General features: G+C 34.6%; 1 protein-coding gene across 2 annotated transcripts in view; it reads left to right on the forward strand.

Moving 5' to 3' along the window:
- Positions 1–19,452, forward strand: part of LOC123691076 (TNF receptor-associated factor 4) — a 69,605-nt gene that overhangs the window by 28,804 nt on the left and 21,349 nt on the right. The window contains exon 1 of one of the 2 annotated variants that reach the window (XM_045635301.1): positions 11,481–11,744. The exons of the other annotated variant lie outside the window; for it this stretch is intronic. Within the exon in view, the coding sequence (XP_045491257.1) occupies positions 11,547–11,744 (198 nt within the window). The 5' untranslated portion in view covers positions 11,481–11,546. Of the gene's footprint in view, positions 1–11,480; positions 11,745–19,452 lie in introns of those variants that run through there. 2 annotated transcript variants of the gene reach the window in all.

The raw sequence follows: 19,452 nt of genomic DNA on the forward strand, positions 1-19,452 counted from the left end.
TACTTTATGTCAATTTGATTAATGTTGTCAATCTTCGTTGCGTTTCGTCTAAGACGTCGTTGGTATCGTCCTTGCGGGGAAATGGGTACCATAACATGTCTGATCGTGCGGGGTGAGGTAAGTGTTTAATTTTGGCGGGAGGCGGAGAGTGTCCGTTCTGTAGCGTTTAGCTACTATTATGTATTCTGTGCCCTAATTAAAGCTTCCAAATTGCAATCCAATATGGTGGGTCACATATTGACATTTGACAATTATTGTGTGTGTGTGTATGTGTTTGACATGGAGTATGGAATGCACATCTGCCGAATCTTTGTAGGTTCGCACCTGGTATGTAGGTGGTAAAATATGAACTGAGATTTTAACAGATGTATTGTAGGATCTAGAAATTAAATATATTGAAATTATAATATTCAAAGAATTACTTAATTCTAGAGCCAGAAAATACTTAATGTATAGGCTAGTGTAGTGCGAATGATAAAAATATATCGTAGAAGTGTACAATACGATGAACATTAGACATAATCATAAACAGGGTCAGCCTCATAGATCTGGTCTGCCTCAATCTGTAAATACTAAATACAAAGTTTGATATCAAAACTGGCTACTGTAATAAATAATAATCTTATCGGTATTTTATTGAATGTACTTATACTCATATACTCTCATATACACATATTCTAAAATTAGGGACTTAGTATAAGTACACAATCAAAAAGCAAACACGAAACAATCAGATAAGAATGCATCGACTCAAAACTAATTTACTAATGTCAACATTAAAAAAAAAACTTGTCTATGGTTCCAGTGCATCGATTACGACTACCACTCGGCTGTCAAATGAATTAGTCGAATAATGCTGGGCCGTATTGTCAGCGTACATAATTATGTAGTTAGTCGAGGTCTAATAACCCTACGTGAAATGAAATTACTTTATATCTGTCATTGTTGTATTAAATGGATGACGATTTATTTTGGAGGTGTAGCTTATGTGACTAATTGGGTTATATAAGGGTTTTTTGTTCATATGTGGGATTTTGTTGTGTATGTTCTGTCACGCGAAACACGTTTTTGTTGCAAAACTAATACATTTCATTATAAAATATACCTACATACTAATATTATATTGATAAATAAACAATCGCATTAGATTATTATATAAAGCTTGTAAATTTTAAAGTGAAACTTTTATTACATCGTCTCTAACTTTTTGGTCTGTGTAGCGCATGTGCGCACGATACGTACGATAATTATCGTACAAATACGATAATTTTTAGTTAAATGTCTATAGTGTGAAAAAAAGTTTCACTTTTACCGTGGTTTCATAAAACCACACAACATTTTTTCATAAATTATCTATTTTTCCATGCAAATTTCACAAGTTTTCTTTCACTCTATCTGAAGTTAAAGTGTTTTATAAAGCTCAAAACAGTACTTAATGCTTACCAAAATTTATTACATTTTAAGATTACATTAAGTTTGACTTAAATATCCAATTTCCTGTGTTATGTGTATGTATATCTATTTCAAACGGTTGCATCACATAACGATGTTTCTTACATTTTATATTATTGCTTCATATTTAGCCGTTCTTTGTTTTTCGTCCCATTTAAGGGTCATTTGTACAAGTAAATGTGAAAGCTCAAATCCAGTAGCCCATCCATCCACGCCATCTAAACGCACATTAAGCTTATCACAAATTAAACTTGAAAACTTACTCGTCACAGGTAAGTGACAGCTCTAATAAATGTGTCAGTGCTTTTATTTTTCTTTTACGCGCCATCAATGTCACATCGCCATACATGATTTAAAAGTTCTATGCCCTTTCTTTGTTTAGAAATTTCAAATTGAGAATACAAAATGTGACGCAATGGTATTGGCGTTTCGACAGATTAAAAATAGAATATTGTCTATGGCTGCTCGTTTGCTCGTAAGGGTTGTACAACAAATTGTCATAACGGTCTATAAAGCGTCACTAAAGTGACAGTTAACTTATGAATTGCCTCAACTCTGATTGTTAGTATGCGGCTGCGGAATGGAATGTTAACGCTACATAAACGTAAATATGCACGGCTATACGCATTAATTATTCGAAAACCAAATTTGGATTATCTGCGCTCTAAAATAGATAATTTCTTCCTACGCTCTGATAATTTGAAGGTTATAATTAATGGTATAACTCCAATTAAACAGCTTTTAAACAAGAACATTTTTTGTATAAAAAACCCATTATAATTTAGATTGCTCTCGATATGAGTACAATTTGAATCATTTCGTATAATCGCGGATTTAAAGCTTTACCTACCTTTTTGTGTTGAAATATTTTTTACAATATTTAAATTTTAAATCTTCGAACGGTCACGCTTTGATGACGCGTGACCACGTATGCCATTATATCAAGACCGTATCGACACAATCGAAAAAAAAAATAGCGCCGAAAGGTCACTCAATTGTTATTAAACAGTTATTGAAGAAAACCGTGTGATTGACCACGACTACTAATTAAAATTTTAAACTATTTACAATTACTTACTTGATTTAAAATGCAGGAAGTACTACAAACCTATGCAGTTTTTAATGTCAACTTGGCCAATTATTTTAATATACGAATTACGAACTTTAAGAATAACATTTGATTACCTACTAGAGATTTTACGTGATAGCTTGTTGCTAAAGTTCTCATACTTAAGGCTATATATAAAAGCTATACTTATAATGTTTCCGAAACAATGTTATTCCTCTGAATTTTCAGACCTGGCAACTCAAATTTAATGAGTCCAACCAAATCCCACCCGATATTATTTATTCAAGTGTTTTTAAAAGATTGATGGACTCTTCCTATACAGCGGTTCCCTTTGCTAAATCTATTTTAGTTTTTTTGTTAACTCCGTGACACACATGGTGTGAAACTCCATTGTTTTGCTTTAGCCATGGGGCAAGCACATGGGCAATTAATGTAGGACAATATACTTTTAGGATTCAATGGATTTAATTTTAGCGTATTTACTTTTGGAGTTCTCAATGTGGTGTGTATACGTGCTAGATTGATGTCATTTGGGATTTCGTGCATGAGTATTTTTAGATAGTAAAGGTACAAGTCCGAGACGGGCCGCAGACCGCAAACTGCAACAGCAAACTGCAAGCGACACCACTTGTTTATATGAACATCTATGAAATTGATTCCAAGCGCGGCGACACTGCTGCCTGCAGACGCAACGCGCAGCGATTCATAGATGTTCATAGAAACAAGTGGTGTCGCTTGCAGTTTGCGGTCTGCGGCCCGTCTCGGACTTGTACCTTAACTCTATTTAATCATAGTTATTAAAAAAATAACTTTTCATAATTATAAGAACTGATTATAAATTATTTAATTTGTAAGATATGAGGATGTCCGCAAAATCGTTAAATAATTTAAACTAAAATAAAAAAAATTGTAACTAGAAAATAGCATCATCAAAATAAGACTGAGCGATAATAGAAGTTTAATTGTTTTTCAATGTTTGTTTTTTTTTTGCAGTCATCACAATTTGCAACAAAATAGCTATACCGACTTCACATTAAACTGAATGTTTTGTGTTTTTACATTTTTAATTATTAAACTAGCTGTTGCCCGCAGCTTCGCCTGCGTGGAAAAGATAAATAAACATGATACGAATTTTCATCCCCTATTTTATCCCCTTGGGGGTAGAATTGATCAAAATCCTTTCTTAGGGGAAGCCTCCGTCCTAACATCTACCTGCATGTCAAATTTCAGCCCGATCCGTCCAGTGGTTTGGGCTGTGCGTTGATAGATCACTTATATCAGTCACCTTTGAGTTTTATATAATACATAATACATATATATACATTATGTAAAATCCAATTCTTATGTTCTCACAATTCGATTCCAATATGCATGTCAAACCACCCCAAATTATAACGCAGGGTCAATATTAAACTAAATTGTTTAATAAACTTCAAGTTCAACTTTAATTGTTAGAACGTTACCCACATATTATTAATTTCCTTATAGGGGGTCAAATGTACACGCACCTTAATAAGGAAATAGCCTATCCTTCATACAGATTATAACAATTAGTTCACAGATAAACAAAAAATTCGATTATCGGATATCCTTCCAAACACGTGTGACATGTTATACTGAAATCGTTACGTTAGTTTGAGCTTTATTGCAGTAGAAATAAAGGTTCTATTCAGATGAACGATTATGTCATCAAATGTCCGTTCACACAGTTAGGGTAATCACCAATAAATTTCGATGAACAATGCAATTCGTATGGGAATAACAAAATTGTTTACTTACAATTTGTGTTGGTAATAATCAACTAATGATGCCATTACATCGTATTTATATTTAAACTTGAGGAATTCCTTGGAAATGATTATATTTATTTTAATCTTATTGCAGTTATTTCCCACTTCAATATTTGTATAAGTATTGTGTTTTATATAAATTTCATTCAAACATCTTAAATTCTTGTTCAAAAAAATGTTTAATGTAAAAAACTTAGTTTATCAAAATATATGTAACTAATACTGTATAAATTTATAAAGAATAGAAAAAATTCGATCACGAGGCGGGACTTGAACCCGCATCCTTCGCGCCATTCCGGGGCGGATGCCTAACCAACTCAGCCACTCGTGACCCGCCTGAGCAATCGAATTTATTCTATCCTTTCAGTTTTGTGTCATAAGGGACACACCGCGCGCCATCTATTGAGATGATTTAACAACCATTTCAACCAATATGAAGCACTTTTCAGTGAATACAATATTGTAACGATGGAACACGACCTTTTCTTGAAACTGAAAGGATAGAATAATATTTTTTTTTGTTTTTATGGCATTCAAATGCTTTATAAATATAAATTTATAAAGGATAGAAAAAATTCGATCACGAGGCGGGACTTGAACCCGCATCCTTCGCGCCATTCCGGGGCGGATGCCTAACCAACTCAGCCACTCGTGACCCGCCTGAGCAATCGAATTTATTCTATCCTTTCAGTTTTATGTGTCTTAAGGGACACACCGCGCGCCATCTATTGAGATGATTCAACAACCATTTCAACCAATATGAAGCACTTTTCAGTGAATACAATATTGTAACGATGGAACACGACCTTTTCTTGAATTTATATTTTTTTTGTTTTTATGGCATTCAAATGCTTTATAAATATAAATTTATAAAGGATAGAAAAAATTCGATCACGAGGCGGGACTTGAACCCGCATCCTTCGCGCCATTCCGGGGCGGATGCCTAACCAACTCAGCCACTCGTGACCCGCCTGAGCAATCGAATTTATTCTATCCTTTCAGTTTTATGTGTCTTAAGGGACACACCGCGCGCCATCTATTGAGATGATTCAACAACCATTTCAACCAATATGAAGCACTTTTCAGTGAATACAATATTGTAACGATGGAACACGACCTTTTCTTGAATTTATATTTTTTTGTTTTTATGGCATTCAAATGCTTTATAAATATAAATTTATAAAGGATAGAAAAAATTCGATCACGAGGCGGGACTTGAACCCGCATCCTTCGCGCCATTCCGGGGCGGATGCCTAACCAACTCAGCCACTCGTGACCCGCCTGAGCAATCGAATTTATTCTATCCTTTCAGTTTTATGTGTCTTAAGGGACACACCGCGCGCCATCTATTGAGATGATTCAACAACCATTTCAACCAATATGAAGCACTTTTCAGTGAATACAATATTGTAACGATGGAACACGACCTTTTCTTGAATTTATATTTTTTTTGTTTTTATGGCATTCAAATGCATCCGCCCCGGAATGGCGCGAAGGATGCGGGTTCAAGTCCCGCCTCGTGATCGAATTTTTTCTATCCTTTATAAATTTATATTTATAAAGCATTTGAATGCCATAAAAACAAAAAAAATATAAATTCAAGAAAAGGTCGTGTTCCATCGTTACAATATTGTATTCACTGAAAAGTGCTTCATATTGGTTGAAATGGTTGTTAAATCATCTCAATAGATGGCGCGCGGTGTGTCCCTTAAGACACATAAAACTGAAAGGATAGAATAAATTCGATTGCTCAGGCGGGTCACGAGTGGCTGAGTTGGTTAGGCATCCGCCCCGGAATGGCGCGAAGGATGCGGGTTCAAGTCCCGCCTCGTGATCGAATTTTTTCTATCCTTTATAAATTTATATTTATAAAGCATTTGAATGCCATAAAAACAAAAAAAATATAAATTCAAGAAAAGGTCGTGTTCCATCGTTACAATATTGTATTCACTGAAAAGTGCTTCATATTGGTTGAAATGGTTGTTAAATCATCTCAATAGATGGCGCGCGGTGTGTCCCTTAAGACACATAAAACTGAAAGGATAGAATAAATTCGATTGCTCAGGCGGGTCACGAGTGGCTGAGTTGGTTAGGCATCCGCCCCGGAATGGCGCGAAGGATGCGGGTTCAAGTCCCGCCTCGTGATCGAATTTTTTCTATCCTTTATAAATTTATATTTATAAAGCATTTGAATGCCATAAAAACAAAAAAAATATAAATTCAAGAAAAGGTCGTGTTCCATCGTTACAATATTGTATTCACTGAAAAGTGCTTCATATTGGTTGAAATGGTTGTTAAATCATCTCAATAGATGGCGCGCGGTGTGTCCCTTAAGACACATAAAACTGAAAGGATAGAATAAATTCGATTGCTCAGGCGGGTCACGAGTGGCTGAGTTGGTTAGGCATCCGCCCCGGAATGGCGCGAAGGATGCGGGTTCAAGTCCCGCCTCGTGATCGAATTTTTTCTATCCTTTATAAATTTATATAGGATAGAATAAATTCGATTGCTCAGGCGGGTCACGAGTGGCTGAGTTGGTTAGGCATCCGCCCCGGAATGGCGCGAAGGATGCGGGTTCAAGTCCCGCCTCGTGATCGAATTTTTTCTATTCTTTATAAATTTATATTTATAAAGCATTTGAATGCCATAAAAACAAAAAAATATAAATTCAAGAAAAGGTCGTGTTCCATCGTTACAATATTGTATTCACTGAAAAGTGCTTCATATTGGTTGAAATGGTTGTTAAATCATCTCAATAGATGGCGCGCGGTGTGTCCCTTATGACACAAAACTGAAAGGATAGAATAAATTCGATTGCTCAGGCGGGTCACGAGTGGCTGAGTTGGTTAGGCATCCGCCCCGGAATGGCGCGAAGGATGCGGGTTCAAGTCCCGCCTCGTGATCGAATTTTTTCTATTCTTTATAAATTTATATTTATAAAGCATTTGAATGCCATAAAAACAAAAAAATATAAATTCAAGAAAAGGTCGTGTTCCATCGTTACAATATTGTATTCACTGAAAAGTGCTTCATATTGGTTGAAATGGTTGTTAAATCATCTCAATAGATGGCGCGCGGTGTGTCCCTTATGACACAAAACTGAAAGGATAGAATAAATTCGATTGCTCAGGCGGGTCACGAGTGGCTGAGTTGGTTAGGCATCCGCCCCGGAATGGCGCGAAGGATGCGGGTTCAAGTCCCGCCTCGTGATCGAATTTTTTCTATTCTTTATAAATTTATATTTATAAAGCATTTGAATGCCATAAAAACAAAAAAATATAAATTCAAGAAAAGGTCGTGTTCCATCGTTACAATATTGTATTCACTGAAAAGTGCTTCATATTGGTTGAAATGGTTGTTAAATCATCTCAATAGATGGCGCGCGGTGTGTCCCTTATGACACAAAACTGAAAGGATAGAATAAATTCGATTGCTCAGGCGGGTCACGAGTGGCTGAGTTGGTTAGGCATCCGCCCCGGAATGGCGCGAAGGATGCGGGTTCAAGTCCCGCCTCGTGATCGAATTTTTTCTATTCTTTATAAATTTATATTTATAAAGCATTTGAATGCCATAAAAACAAAAAAATATAAATTCAAGAAAAGGTCGTGTTCCATCGTTACAATATTGTATTCACTGAAAAGTGCTTCATATTGGTTGAAATGGTTGTTAAATCATCTCAATAGATGGCGCGCGGTGTGTCCCTTATGACACAAAACTGAAAGGATAGAATAAATTCGATTGCTCAGGCGGGTCACGAGTGGCTGAGTTGGTTAGGCATCCGCCCCGGAATGGCGCGAAGGATGCGGGTTCAAGTCCCGCCTCGTGATCGAATTTTTTCTATTCTTTATAAATTTATATTTATAAAGCATTTGAATGCCATAAAAACAAAAAAAAATATAAATTCAACTAATACTGTTTAAAAATATAAAATATTATTAGTTACCTATTGACGTTTACAGCGAAAAGTAACAACAAAAATATCATATAAAACCATAGAGATAATACATATTATCTCTATGCATAAACACACGTAAGCCGCTAAGCTACCTATAATTAACTTTTAACAAAACACAAGAAAGTACACGAAGTATTTTACGGTTTGACTTTTATTTATGACTGTACTAAAATAGTGCAATATCCCAGCTATACATATTGACAGTCGACTAATTTCGTACTCCTTTAGTTAATTTTAGTTATTTTTTAACTAATTACTTAAATTAGTGCTATCGGAGTCATTTCTTTTGTAGTGTAGTGTAGTCGTGGTGATGGTGAAAATAAAGCAGTAGGTATTGAATGTACGCGGGGATGATTATAATTACATTATACTAGCGGTCCGCCCCGGCTTCGCCCGTGGTACATATTAACGTTTTCTCTACATAAGAACCATCCTCGTACTTCAAGGAATATAATAAAAAAAGAATTATCGAAATCGGTTCAGCCGTTCTCGAGTTATGGAATTACAACGAAAAGTGGCATTGATTTTTATATATTAGATATAATAATAATATTATTGAAGAACTGTTTGCTTCAATTTTATTCATTTTGTATGGCGGTTAACCGCTAGTTTAAAATTTCAGTGTTATTTATCATGTTATTAAGTAAATTCATTTTAGAATAACGTCATCACTCATCTAGGTATTACTATTATAAACATTTAATTATTGTAAGTAACTGCAGATTTGCTACAGAAAATAGAAAACATAGGTGCTCTATTTTATTGTCAAATTAGCAATGCGATCAATAGAGTGACTACGCGTTTTTATTTTAGGGGACAACGTAATTAAACTTTGAACAATGGACAATAATTGAGGGGTCGTTTTGTTTTTTGGTATTCCTCAGAGACATTCTAAATTAAATTGATCTTATAAAGCACTATAACCAAATTACTAAATGCATGTACCTTCTGAATAAAAATACAAAGAATATACCGAAAACTATTTCTTAGATCTGTTAATACAAGTTTGTAATGTTTAATTAATTTTAATTAGATCAAATCTATTTTCTTTTAAATATATGTAGATTAATTTTCAATAACTCGTCTCCAATAAACAAAGACAATATTAGTTACTCATTATTTTATGCGCAAACAAAACGTGACAGTGAATTTTAACAACTCTTTGAATTTGGAGATTTTTGTTTGGTTTTATTCATTATTTAACGACGTATTAAATTCTAACTGAAGTGTATTGTCAATCACACGATCCCACCCTCTATTTATAATGGGGTCCATTCAATGAGTTCGGATTCAAACAAAGAGTGAATGCAGCTTTTATTTAAGATAACGGCCGTAGAAAGCCTCGTGCCTAGCTGAGATAAAAAATATATTCATAAGTGCCTCAGCTCGAGCCACTTGGGCTCTGTTATTTAACAGGAGCATTAGAAGCTTTTCATACCTATGTTTTACTCTTTTAAAATTACGAAATTATTAATTGTGCGTATGATTTAAAAAAAGGTTAAATCGTTGCAATTTGCTCGCCCAGGATCAACTATGTGAGTCAGGAGGTGCGCAGCTTTCTACGAATGATAGAGAATTTTCGAAGTCGTTGATACATGCTTTAATTACCTGAAGGAAGTGACTACTAACTAGTAACTATATAAATAATTATGATTATTAACACAAAAACAAAAATCGAAGCTCTCTTCTCTTAAGAAGTGGCACACAGACGGGTTACGGACATAAATAAGAGTTGCTTCTTCGTCCTGTTTAATGTATTGTGCAATATTCTCTGTAAATTCGATTTTGCCACACGATTGAACACTCGTCCAAAAATTATTTTAAAAACCAAAAACCGTTTAAATTCAAACTTCAGTTAGGTCTAGAGCACTTAAGCGCTGCGGGCGGTGAGGCAGCTGCGCGCGCACGTGTCGCGTCGGAAGTTGCAACACGCAATCCCGTATTGTTTCAGATTCACGCACCACGTACCTTCCCGTCTGAATGGCTCTTGGTGTACAAAATTATGTTTCCTTGGTTATTTCTTAAGGGCACAAAAAGTGATTAGTAAATGAACCTTTGTAAATAGGTACTTTGAGCTCACCAAGTCGACTATTTATAAAGGCTTGCTCAACGCAACGTAGCTTAATCAACTAGGAACTTAGTTATAAAGTTTTTCATTCTTTTAACTTAGATGGTTAATGATAGTCTTTAAATAAGATAAAGACCTAGAACTAAAACGAACTCAGTAATATTGTTTCTAAAGTTCAAAAAGGCCAAGAAAATAATTCATACATTTGAAATAATAATTACGCAGCAAGTTTTACTGCAATTCGTAAATAACATTCTTTGTTCCCCATACATCTTATGGTCGCACATTAATCGAAGGGTGCCACCCTCTGGAATGCCACGTGCAGTTATTTTTTGCACTGCATATATAGCGTTACTAATCCTTTTTATGATTTTGTTCTCAATATGAACTCTAGAGACGATTCTAAGCATTACTCGTAGTGAAAAATGTTTTTAAAACACACTGAATTTTGGTGGTTAAAAACAAACGGATAGTATAATATATCTATTTTAATTTTGTGTGATGGTAAAATTGTAGAAAATATTAGTTACCACTTTCTAAGTTCTCGCACTTATCAAAGTACACAGTTATGGAAAATTTTATCTATGTCGAATAATATTTGAATCAGATAAGATTTATTTGTAAGTACTTGTAAGTTACCTATGAGAATATAATGAAAAAAATTGAATTAATTTTTTAAGGTGTTATTTCTATTGAAGCTTTTCGTTTTTCAATTATCAAAGGTTTATTCGTTATTCGTTCAAAAATGTGAATGTTTACTTCACATTAATAAAATGTAAGTATTATAAACCTTACGAAATATTATAATATTATAAGAAATCAATAAATTTTCCGAAGCTTATTTTGATAAGTTAAGCTCCGTATAACCTCTAAAACTCGTGCATAATTCATAACCGTAAAGTGCAAACGTCCTCAAGCTAAACAATGCAAATTTGTGAAAAATTTCTTCACATATTTAAATGTAAGGTGGTCGATAAACAAAAGATCGCAAGTTGCAACCAGCTCCCAAGACGGGTACAATAACATATAGACCATCACACATATGCAATCGTGGTCACCCTACGCACACAAGCTCAAACCAACACGTCGCAACTTGCACAGGCGCTACGCCAAAAGGCATTTCAATTTTCATTCGTTCGCCGTCAGCCGTGGTGAGCGCACGTGTCGCTCGTTTAAAAGTTCAGTGTCGTGTTGTGCTTATGAACAGACAAGATGGTGCGCAGCCTGTCGCAGTGGACGAAGACGCTCAGCTTCCCTTCGAGGTTGTCTCCCAACCGCACCTCGAAGGAGAGCGTTGTCAATGTCCAGCCGAGCTCTCCGGGAGTATCGCCGACGCCGAGTGCCTCATCCCTCCCGCAGGGCTCTGAAAAAACAATTTCGCCGATCCCCATCACGGAAATCAGCCAAATAGTAAGTCCCCCTGTCACTTGAACCGAATCTATTATACGAAAGACCCTCTTGCACGTTTGATAATGAGGATTGAGGATATTCTGTGAAATATGTATTATTTATAAGTAGACAGTAGACACGTTTGATCTAATTTATAACAATATTTACTAACAATTTTCCTTACCAATTACCATAGTAATATTCAGCTTAATAAGGATATTATGATATTGTTAATTGTTCATAATTGTGTCATCAATTTTAAAATTTAACTTATTGATGATGTTTACAAACAAATAAAAAGCGTTCCATTATTAAGATATCACGGTTAAATATAACTGGTTCTCCTTAAAAGACGGGATACGTGTCCAAAATGCGAATCCAGTACACCTTATATGCTGGCTATTAAGCTATCTTTCAAAGGAAATGAACTATACGTGTTTTGTTTCTCACGCGCGGCCTCAAGAGGTGCTTTTGCCGAGTGGCAAATTGAAGTTTCATTGAGGGTTTTGTTTGTCGGTTAACAACAGTGTAGCGTATACGGCCGTCAATGGTTATACAACAGCGCGGTGTGTTATGAATGCTTATTATGTGGTAGGTGGGAGCCGGTGCTCGGCGTGGCTCGGCGCAGTAACCGTTATGTTTGTCCCCCTTGCAATCACCTTGGCAAGGCCGCACAGAGATGCGAGTTTTTGCAAATGATACCTAGTACATGACTTTCACCTTTTGAGATGCCTTTCTAAATACTGAAGTTTCGACTTTATTTAGGTCTCCCATTGATTTTACAAATGTTACACTTCATTTTACCTTTTACATGCCATTCATGAGAGAGAATGTATTTACCTCACAAATTAACCTTATTTGTTCGGTGTTACGCGCAAAATCCGCTAGTCACGACACTCTATTTTGCACATTTTTGTCTTATTATCGTGCCCAGATAACAATAAAAGAGATAGGTATCTTAGAATACATTTTTCTTTATCTCAGAACTCAGAATAGGTACATCTTCTCGTTTTATAATTGATGCGCGTTACCAATGTTCTTTTGTTACTAAAATGTTATTAGGTATTCACATTTCACATAATAAACTGCATTACGAATAAGGTCATATTTCGTAAGAGCTATAAATGTTATTTATGTTTTGAAATAAGGCTTTAGAAGATGTCAAAGTGCTACAAAATAACTTGCAGTAAATTAAAAAACGTACTAAAATACCTATAGGTACATTCATTTGTAATCGTAAAACGAAAGTCGTCAATTTCTGAACGACCTTTTGGATTTATTGTTTGCCGGAATTTTATGAAAAAGTTATTTGACGTTTAGTACGTCATGTAGAGGCGGGAACATTTGGCGCGAATGCCATATTAAAGCGAATGGAATGCAGTCTGCGTTTGATTGCTAGTTGCCACAGCATACAAAGTCGTCTCCGTTAAGTTAGCTTACGGCAGGAGCCGAGCGGCTATTGACATAACAGACAAGCTTTACTCAATAAAAATACGTTTATAACGACAAGCACTTATTTTAATAACAGAGAAATGGGAGGGCATTTATTTATTTATTTATTTATTTATTAAGGTTTACCAGAAATTGTTACACAAATTGACAAATATACATAAAATTAAACTTTAAGCTAAGTGTACAATTTTAGATAGGTAAACACCACATTCACGAATGAAATTTAGACATTGAAAGTTAAAACAACTTTATACAAAAAAAAAAAAAACTACTAATACATTTAAATACAATACAAAAAAAATCTAATATGTTTTACAAAAAAAAGTAACATGTTTTACAAAAAAAAAAAAAAAACAAATCTAATATGTTTTTTGATGAACCAGAATCTTAAATTTACTTAGACTAAGGGAAAATATATCAATATCTTTAGAATATTTGTTGTAAAGTCTACAGAGTCTGGGAATCGGAGAGCAGGAACCAAGGACAGTCTTACGAAAGGGAGAAGATAAAAGGTTAACGGGATTTCTGGGATATGTAGAAGGAACTTTAAATTTGAATTTTGATAGCAACGCCGAACAGTTTATATGACCGTTTAAAATTTTAAATAAATATAGTAGATCTAATGCATTCCTTCTATTATCTAATTTTTTTATTTTGAAGTGGGTTAGGCGACGATCATAACTTTTCAATTCTTTAGCTTTACCCGCAGAAAAAGCAAGATGATTTAAGAATCTCTTTTGTATACGCTCTATTCTGAGACTGTGCACTGCATAGTGAGGTCTCCACGCAATAACACAGTACTCCAGTACACTACGCACCAGAGTATTGAATAGCATGATCTTGGTTTCTGTCTTTCGAAACGATTTGGTGTTTCTTATAATGAATCCCAAAGATTTTGAAGCTCTTTTAATTACTGAGTCTATATGAGGAATAAAAGTTAACTTTTTATCAATAATTACCCCTAAGTCTCGGATAGATTTTTCAACTTGCAAATGTGAGCCATTCATTGTGTAATTGTAGATGATTGGATTGACTTTACGTGTGAATGTAATCTGTGAACACTTTTTAATATTGAGCTCCATACTATTGTTTTTACACCAAGTGACCAAATTATTGACATCATCTTGTAATAACAAAGCATCATTAATATTATCTATCCTCATTGTCAGCTTAAGATCATCGGCAAACATGTAAGGAGTCGAGTTGAGGAAACAATTTGGCAGATCATTTATGAAAATGTTAAATAGAATGGGCCCTAGGTGTGAACCTTGTGGCACGCCTGATGTTATATCAAATATATTAGATTTATAGCCATCAACGACAACATAAAAATACCTTTTTACTAAATATGAATTTAGCCATTTAAGAAATTGTCCTGTAAAACCGTAGGTAGTTAGCTTGCGAATTAGTGCACTATGTGAGACCTTGTCAAACGCTTTGCAAAAGTCGGTATATACGACATCAACCTGCCCATTACCATCCACAGAATCGATGGTGTTTTCAATGAACAGAACCAAGTTAGAACAAGTAGACCTGTCAGAAGTGAAACCGTGTTGGTGATCGGATACATATTTTTTAAAGTAGCTTTGGACCTTGGGACAAACTAAGCTTTCAAAAACTTTTGCGATTGAAGAAAGAATTGCAATGGGCCTATAGTTGCATACATTTTCTTTGGCGTTAGATTTATGGATAGGGACAACCTTAGCTAACTTCCACTTATCAGGGAATATTCCAGTGATAAGTGAAAGATTAAATATTTTGTATAGAGGAACAGCCAATTGGTTAGCACAATTTCTAAGAAAAATAGGGGGTATATTATCAGATCCAGACCCTTTCGAAATATCAAGTTTTTTAAGCGAGGTAATTATAGCATCTTTATCGATATGCAAGGAAGGGAAACTATCAGAGCTATTCTTTATAACATTTAATGTTGACGATATAATTTCATCAGAAGACTTATTAATGGGGCTATATACAGAGTGAAAATAGGAACCAAATAAGTTGCAAATATCTACTCCACTTGACGCTGAAGTCTCCCCATTTGACATACTTTTTGGATAGGTACTAGATCCGTTTCTTTTAGCCTTTATATACGACCAAAAGTACTTAGGTTGTTCTTTAATTTTACGTTCCATGTTATTAATATACCGTTCATAACATTGCTTGGACAATCTCTCACAACGCTTACTGCACAAACGAAGGGCTATTTTATCCATGGGGTTCCCATAAAGGTTGAATTTTTTTATGTACTTGTGTTTCTCCCGAATACATCTCTCTAGTGTTTTATTAAACCACGGTGGCTTATTACGTCTTTTATTAAATATTGTAGGGACGAACTTTTCAATCAAACTATCAATATGATCATACAGAATATCAACCATTAAATTTGGATCCCGGAGATCATTAAACACTTCATTCCAGTTAATCAATCCTAGCTCCGTATTGATATTATTATAATTTGCCATTTTAAAATTAAACCGGACAGATTTGTTCGGTTCTAAATTGCTATCCAAATCCAAATTCAGTGCAACATCTAGTGGGGGATGGTAAGGATCAATTTTACACAAACAATCAGTAGCTTCTGATACACGACAAATAAGTAAATCAACAAAAATCAAGTCCAACAATTTGTTATTTACGTTACGAACATAATTACACTGTTTTAAATTATTCAAATATGTAAAATCTATGAAATCTTGATATAATTTAGGATAAGTTTGAGAAAGGGAACCTACTTCGCCATTTAAGTGAGGCCAGTCTACACAGCTCATGTTGAAATCCCCAAATACAATTATATGCTCGTTTTTTAATCTTTCGGTAACAGAGTTAAAATTATCCATAAAATGGTCGACAACCGGTTTTTGAACAGGGGGCGGTAAATATACTACACAAACTGTAATTTTTAATGTAGACCCAATTTTAATTGAGACCCATAGGTCCTCACAGTCACTTTTAAAAGTTACTAGTTCACTAACAGCGAACCTTTTAGAGACTGCAATCAAAACGCCACCACCTTTACTTTTACGATTAAATTTAGAAAGAGTCCTATCACGCCTGAAAACAAAATATTTGTCATTAAAAAGTTCGCTGTTAACAATATCCTCATTGAGCCAAGTCTCTGTTAAAACAATTGCATCATACTTAGAATTACATAAATTACGATAAAAATCTTCACATTTTGATCTTAAACCACGAGTATTCTGGTAGTATATCCTAAGGTAATTGAATTTTAGTATTTATTAACAATAAATATAGCTAGCTTAAATTAAAGTCCTACAATCAAACTATTTTATTCAACGAGTTCATGTCTCTTATTAAGATGTACTCAGTAAAGTCAGTTTTCCTCACGTAAATACGACCCCCTCTGACCCAAACATGTTTATAGCCTTTTTCTTTTGCTTTAATGCGAGTTGCTGCATGCAAAGCTTTATTAGTGGGACTCAGATGTTCTGTGATATATATTGGAGATTTAACCCCATCGACGCCCAAGTATGATGTATTAAGTTTTTCGGTAACAGTTTTAGATCGATTGAAATCAATTGAAGCTGCAAGAAACGAATCACGGCGTTTAGGTGTACAGAACTGGACGATTATAGATTTAGGACGGTTACTAGAACTGTTGGACTTCATCACACGCGTGCAGTGGGATATGTCTTCTTCTTTAACATCATTTTTTATGACTTTCCCTATTTGTTTAACAATATCAATAAGATTTTCATTTTTCTTCTGTGGAACACACTGAATCTCAATATTGTTGGCCCGAGCCTGTTGTTCTAAATTATTAAGACGTGATGTTACATCTTTCAAGGTCGCTGATAAGACATCATTTTGTTCCTGTAGTTTCTTGATTAACGCTTGGTCTTCTTTTCTGTCTTTCACGATATCCTCATATTGAAGGCTCATAAAACTGACGGAATCTCTAATGTCCTTAATCTCTTCGCGCATCGATTTTAGCTCGCAATTTAAAATTTCTTTCATGGCAACTGTGAATTTTCCGATCAGAGACTCAAATTGGTTTTCTATTACCTCCTGTATAATAGTACGTACACCGTCCTCAGTCATTGTTGATAACATTCCCGGTGGTGATTGTAAAGCTTGTCTCTTACTGCCACGAATCGTTATGTTCGGATTAAAACGAACGGGTGTATTATCGTTGTTTTTAGTTTTAGGTGTCTGAGAGACGCAAATCGGACATAACCACGCTGTTGGTTCACACGTCGAATCCAAGTTCATACATTTACAATGGAAAGCTTTCTTGCATTTATGACATTGTATAAATTCTTCATTTTTATCAATTAAGGAGCAGCATCCCCATTCCAATTCAGATCCATACATAGTTATAATTTTATTTATCTTAATTGCTTTCACAATTTAAAGCAAAAAGAAATATAATAATTATTATTTTTTATAACATTTAATACTAATAAAAAAGCACTGCAATAAATGCTCCCATATAAAAGTACATTCAGTGTGTTTATTAATCCAGTTGAGTTTGCGCAGTAATAAATGCTCACGAATCACGATACTTCGCCTTACGTCCCAACGTTGTGGCTAAAAGAGCTTAAGCGCCGTGCAGAACGTGTCGCTTACGCGTTTAGTTCGAAAAGGTGGATGTAAATCTCGATCGGGTAGATTAATGTAAAAAATTCTTACGGTTTGATACTTATATGATGATTATGGCACTTTGTAGACGGCAGATAATGCGGTTTATTTTACCATTAGATGGAACACAATTTCAAGCCATAAAATTCCGTAGTCACTGCAGGTTAACTTTAGATATAACAATTATTATTAATGAATTTTAACGTTCAGAACTTTTGACAACACACTTGCACCAACGGATCGAAAAGAAGATTTCGAAATGTTGATGATGTTGCCATATGCGTCGTAACTCACGCGCATGCGCTAATGGCTGTCACAGCTTAGCTTTCTCGTTTTGCTTGAACTTCTAATCGAATGAATGGTCAAATGGTTTTTGGCATGATTCATAAAGAATAAAGATAATTTGTAATTGTATCACGCTTTCTCCGTACGGTTTTAGAGTGATCGTGAAAAATGAAAATAGAAAGTTTGATGTCGTTAAATTATATATTGTTGTCATATGTTGGAAGTCCTGCTGGTCGTATTTATTAGGTATTTTATTGTCTGTGGCGGAACGAACATCTGCGTGTCAAATTCCTGTGTGCCATGTGCAAGCTACTGGTGGGAAGCGAACCGTGCACACATGACTTAAAAAAAAATGACTATAATTTGAAAATGGAACGTATACCTAGATATTTGAATTTTGAATGGTCTCGTACATAGATTATATATTTCAAAATTTCTACAGATAAATAAAGATGGTTAAACAACCATGGAGATTCTTTTTTGTCATCTTAATTCTGTCAAAAAATAGAAGAAGAATAGATACCTACCAAGGAATTTGATCGAATCTTCTAGTATTTTTTTCGATTATAAACCTTTATATAAAGGCTTTCAAATAGACAAGCCTCGGAAAGGAATAAAGGAAGAGGGTGGGTTTTTTACACAGTCAGCTGTTCTCGGTGTCACGAAACCTGACACCGGGGAGCCATTGAAATCCGTTAAATAATAGATAGGTAAGTTTACTTTGAAAATATTTCGGAATTTAAAAGGTAGCCATAATTTAAATCGTGGAAAATTATATTTGTGTGTAAATTTATTCTAGTAGCCCATTAGTAGCCATGTTTTTCTAGAGCCAACAATCTGAATTTAATACACTACGCAAAAAATGTAAAATTTCATATCGACATAGGTTTTAACTTTTAAATATCTTACGAATCCATTGTAGGTACTCAAATAAATTCAAACTAAGAAACACTTATTTCACGTAAACGCATTTTCCTAGTTGCGTGCGCGCAGCATAATGAGACATAATGTAGTCATCATCTTTTGAAGGCTAAGTAACTACATGTTTACTAGAATGTCTTAACTTAAAATATAAATGCACTTCTAAAATAAAAAAAAAAAACAGCAAACTTAATACTTATTCGGTGTTGTATTTTAAGTGTCTCGAGATTCAAAAATTATTGTTTTTTTCTTATACTATGTGTAGGTGTATACGTGATATATTTATCAATTAAATTATTATGATATTATGTAGTAAAAAAAAAACTATCATTTATAATTCGGTCGGTATGTACCTACCTAGTCTCAATCATGTCGTCTTTTCTAAACAATGAAATAAATCTATTTGCTCAAACCCATAATTATAATGTAATCAGATCCTCTATATCTTACGAAGTTATGAATGATAAAC

This window comes from Colias croceus, chromosome 4 (genome assembly GCF_905220415.1).
Source record: "Colias croceus chromosome 4, ilColCroc2.1".
Classification (NCBI taxonomy): domain Eukaryota; kingdom Metazoa; phylum Arthropoda; class Insecta; order Lepidoptera; family Pieridae; genus Colias; species Colias croceus.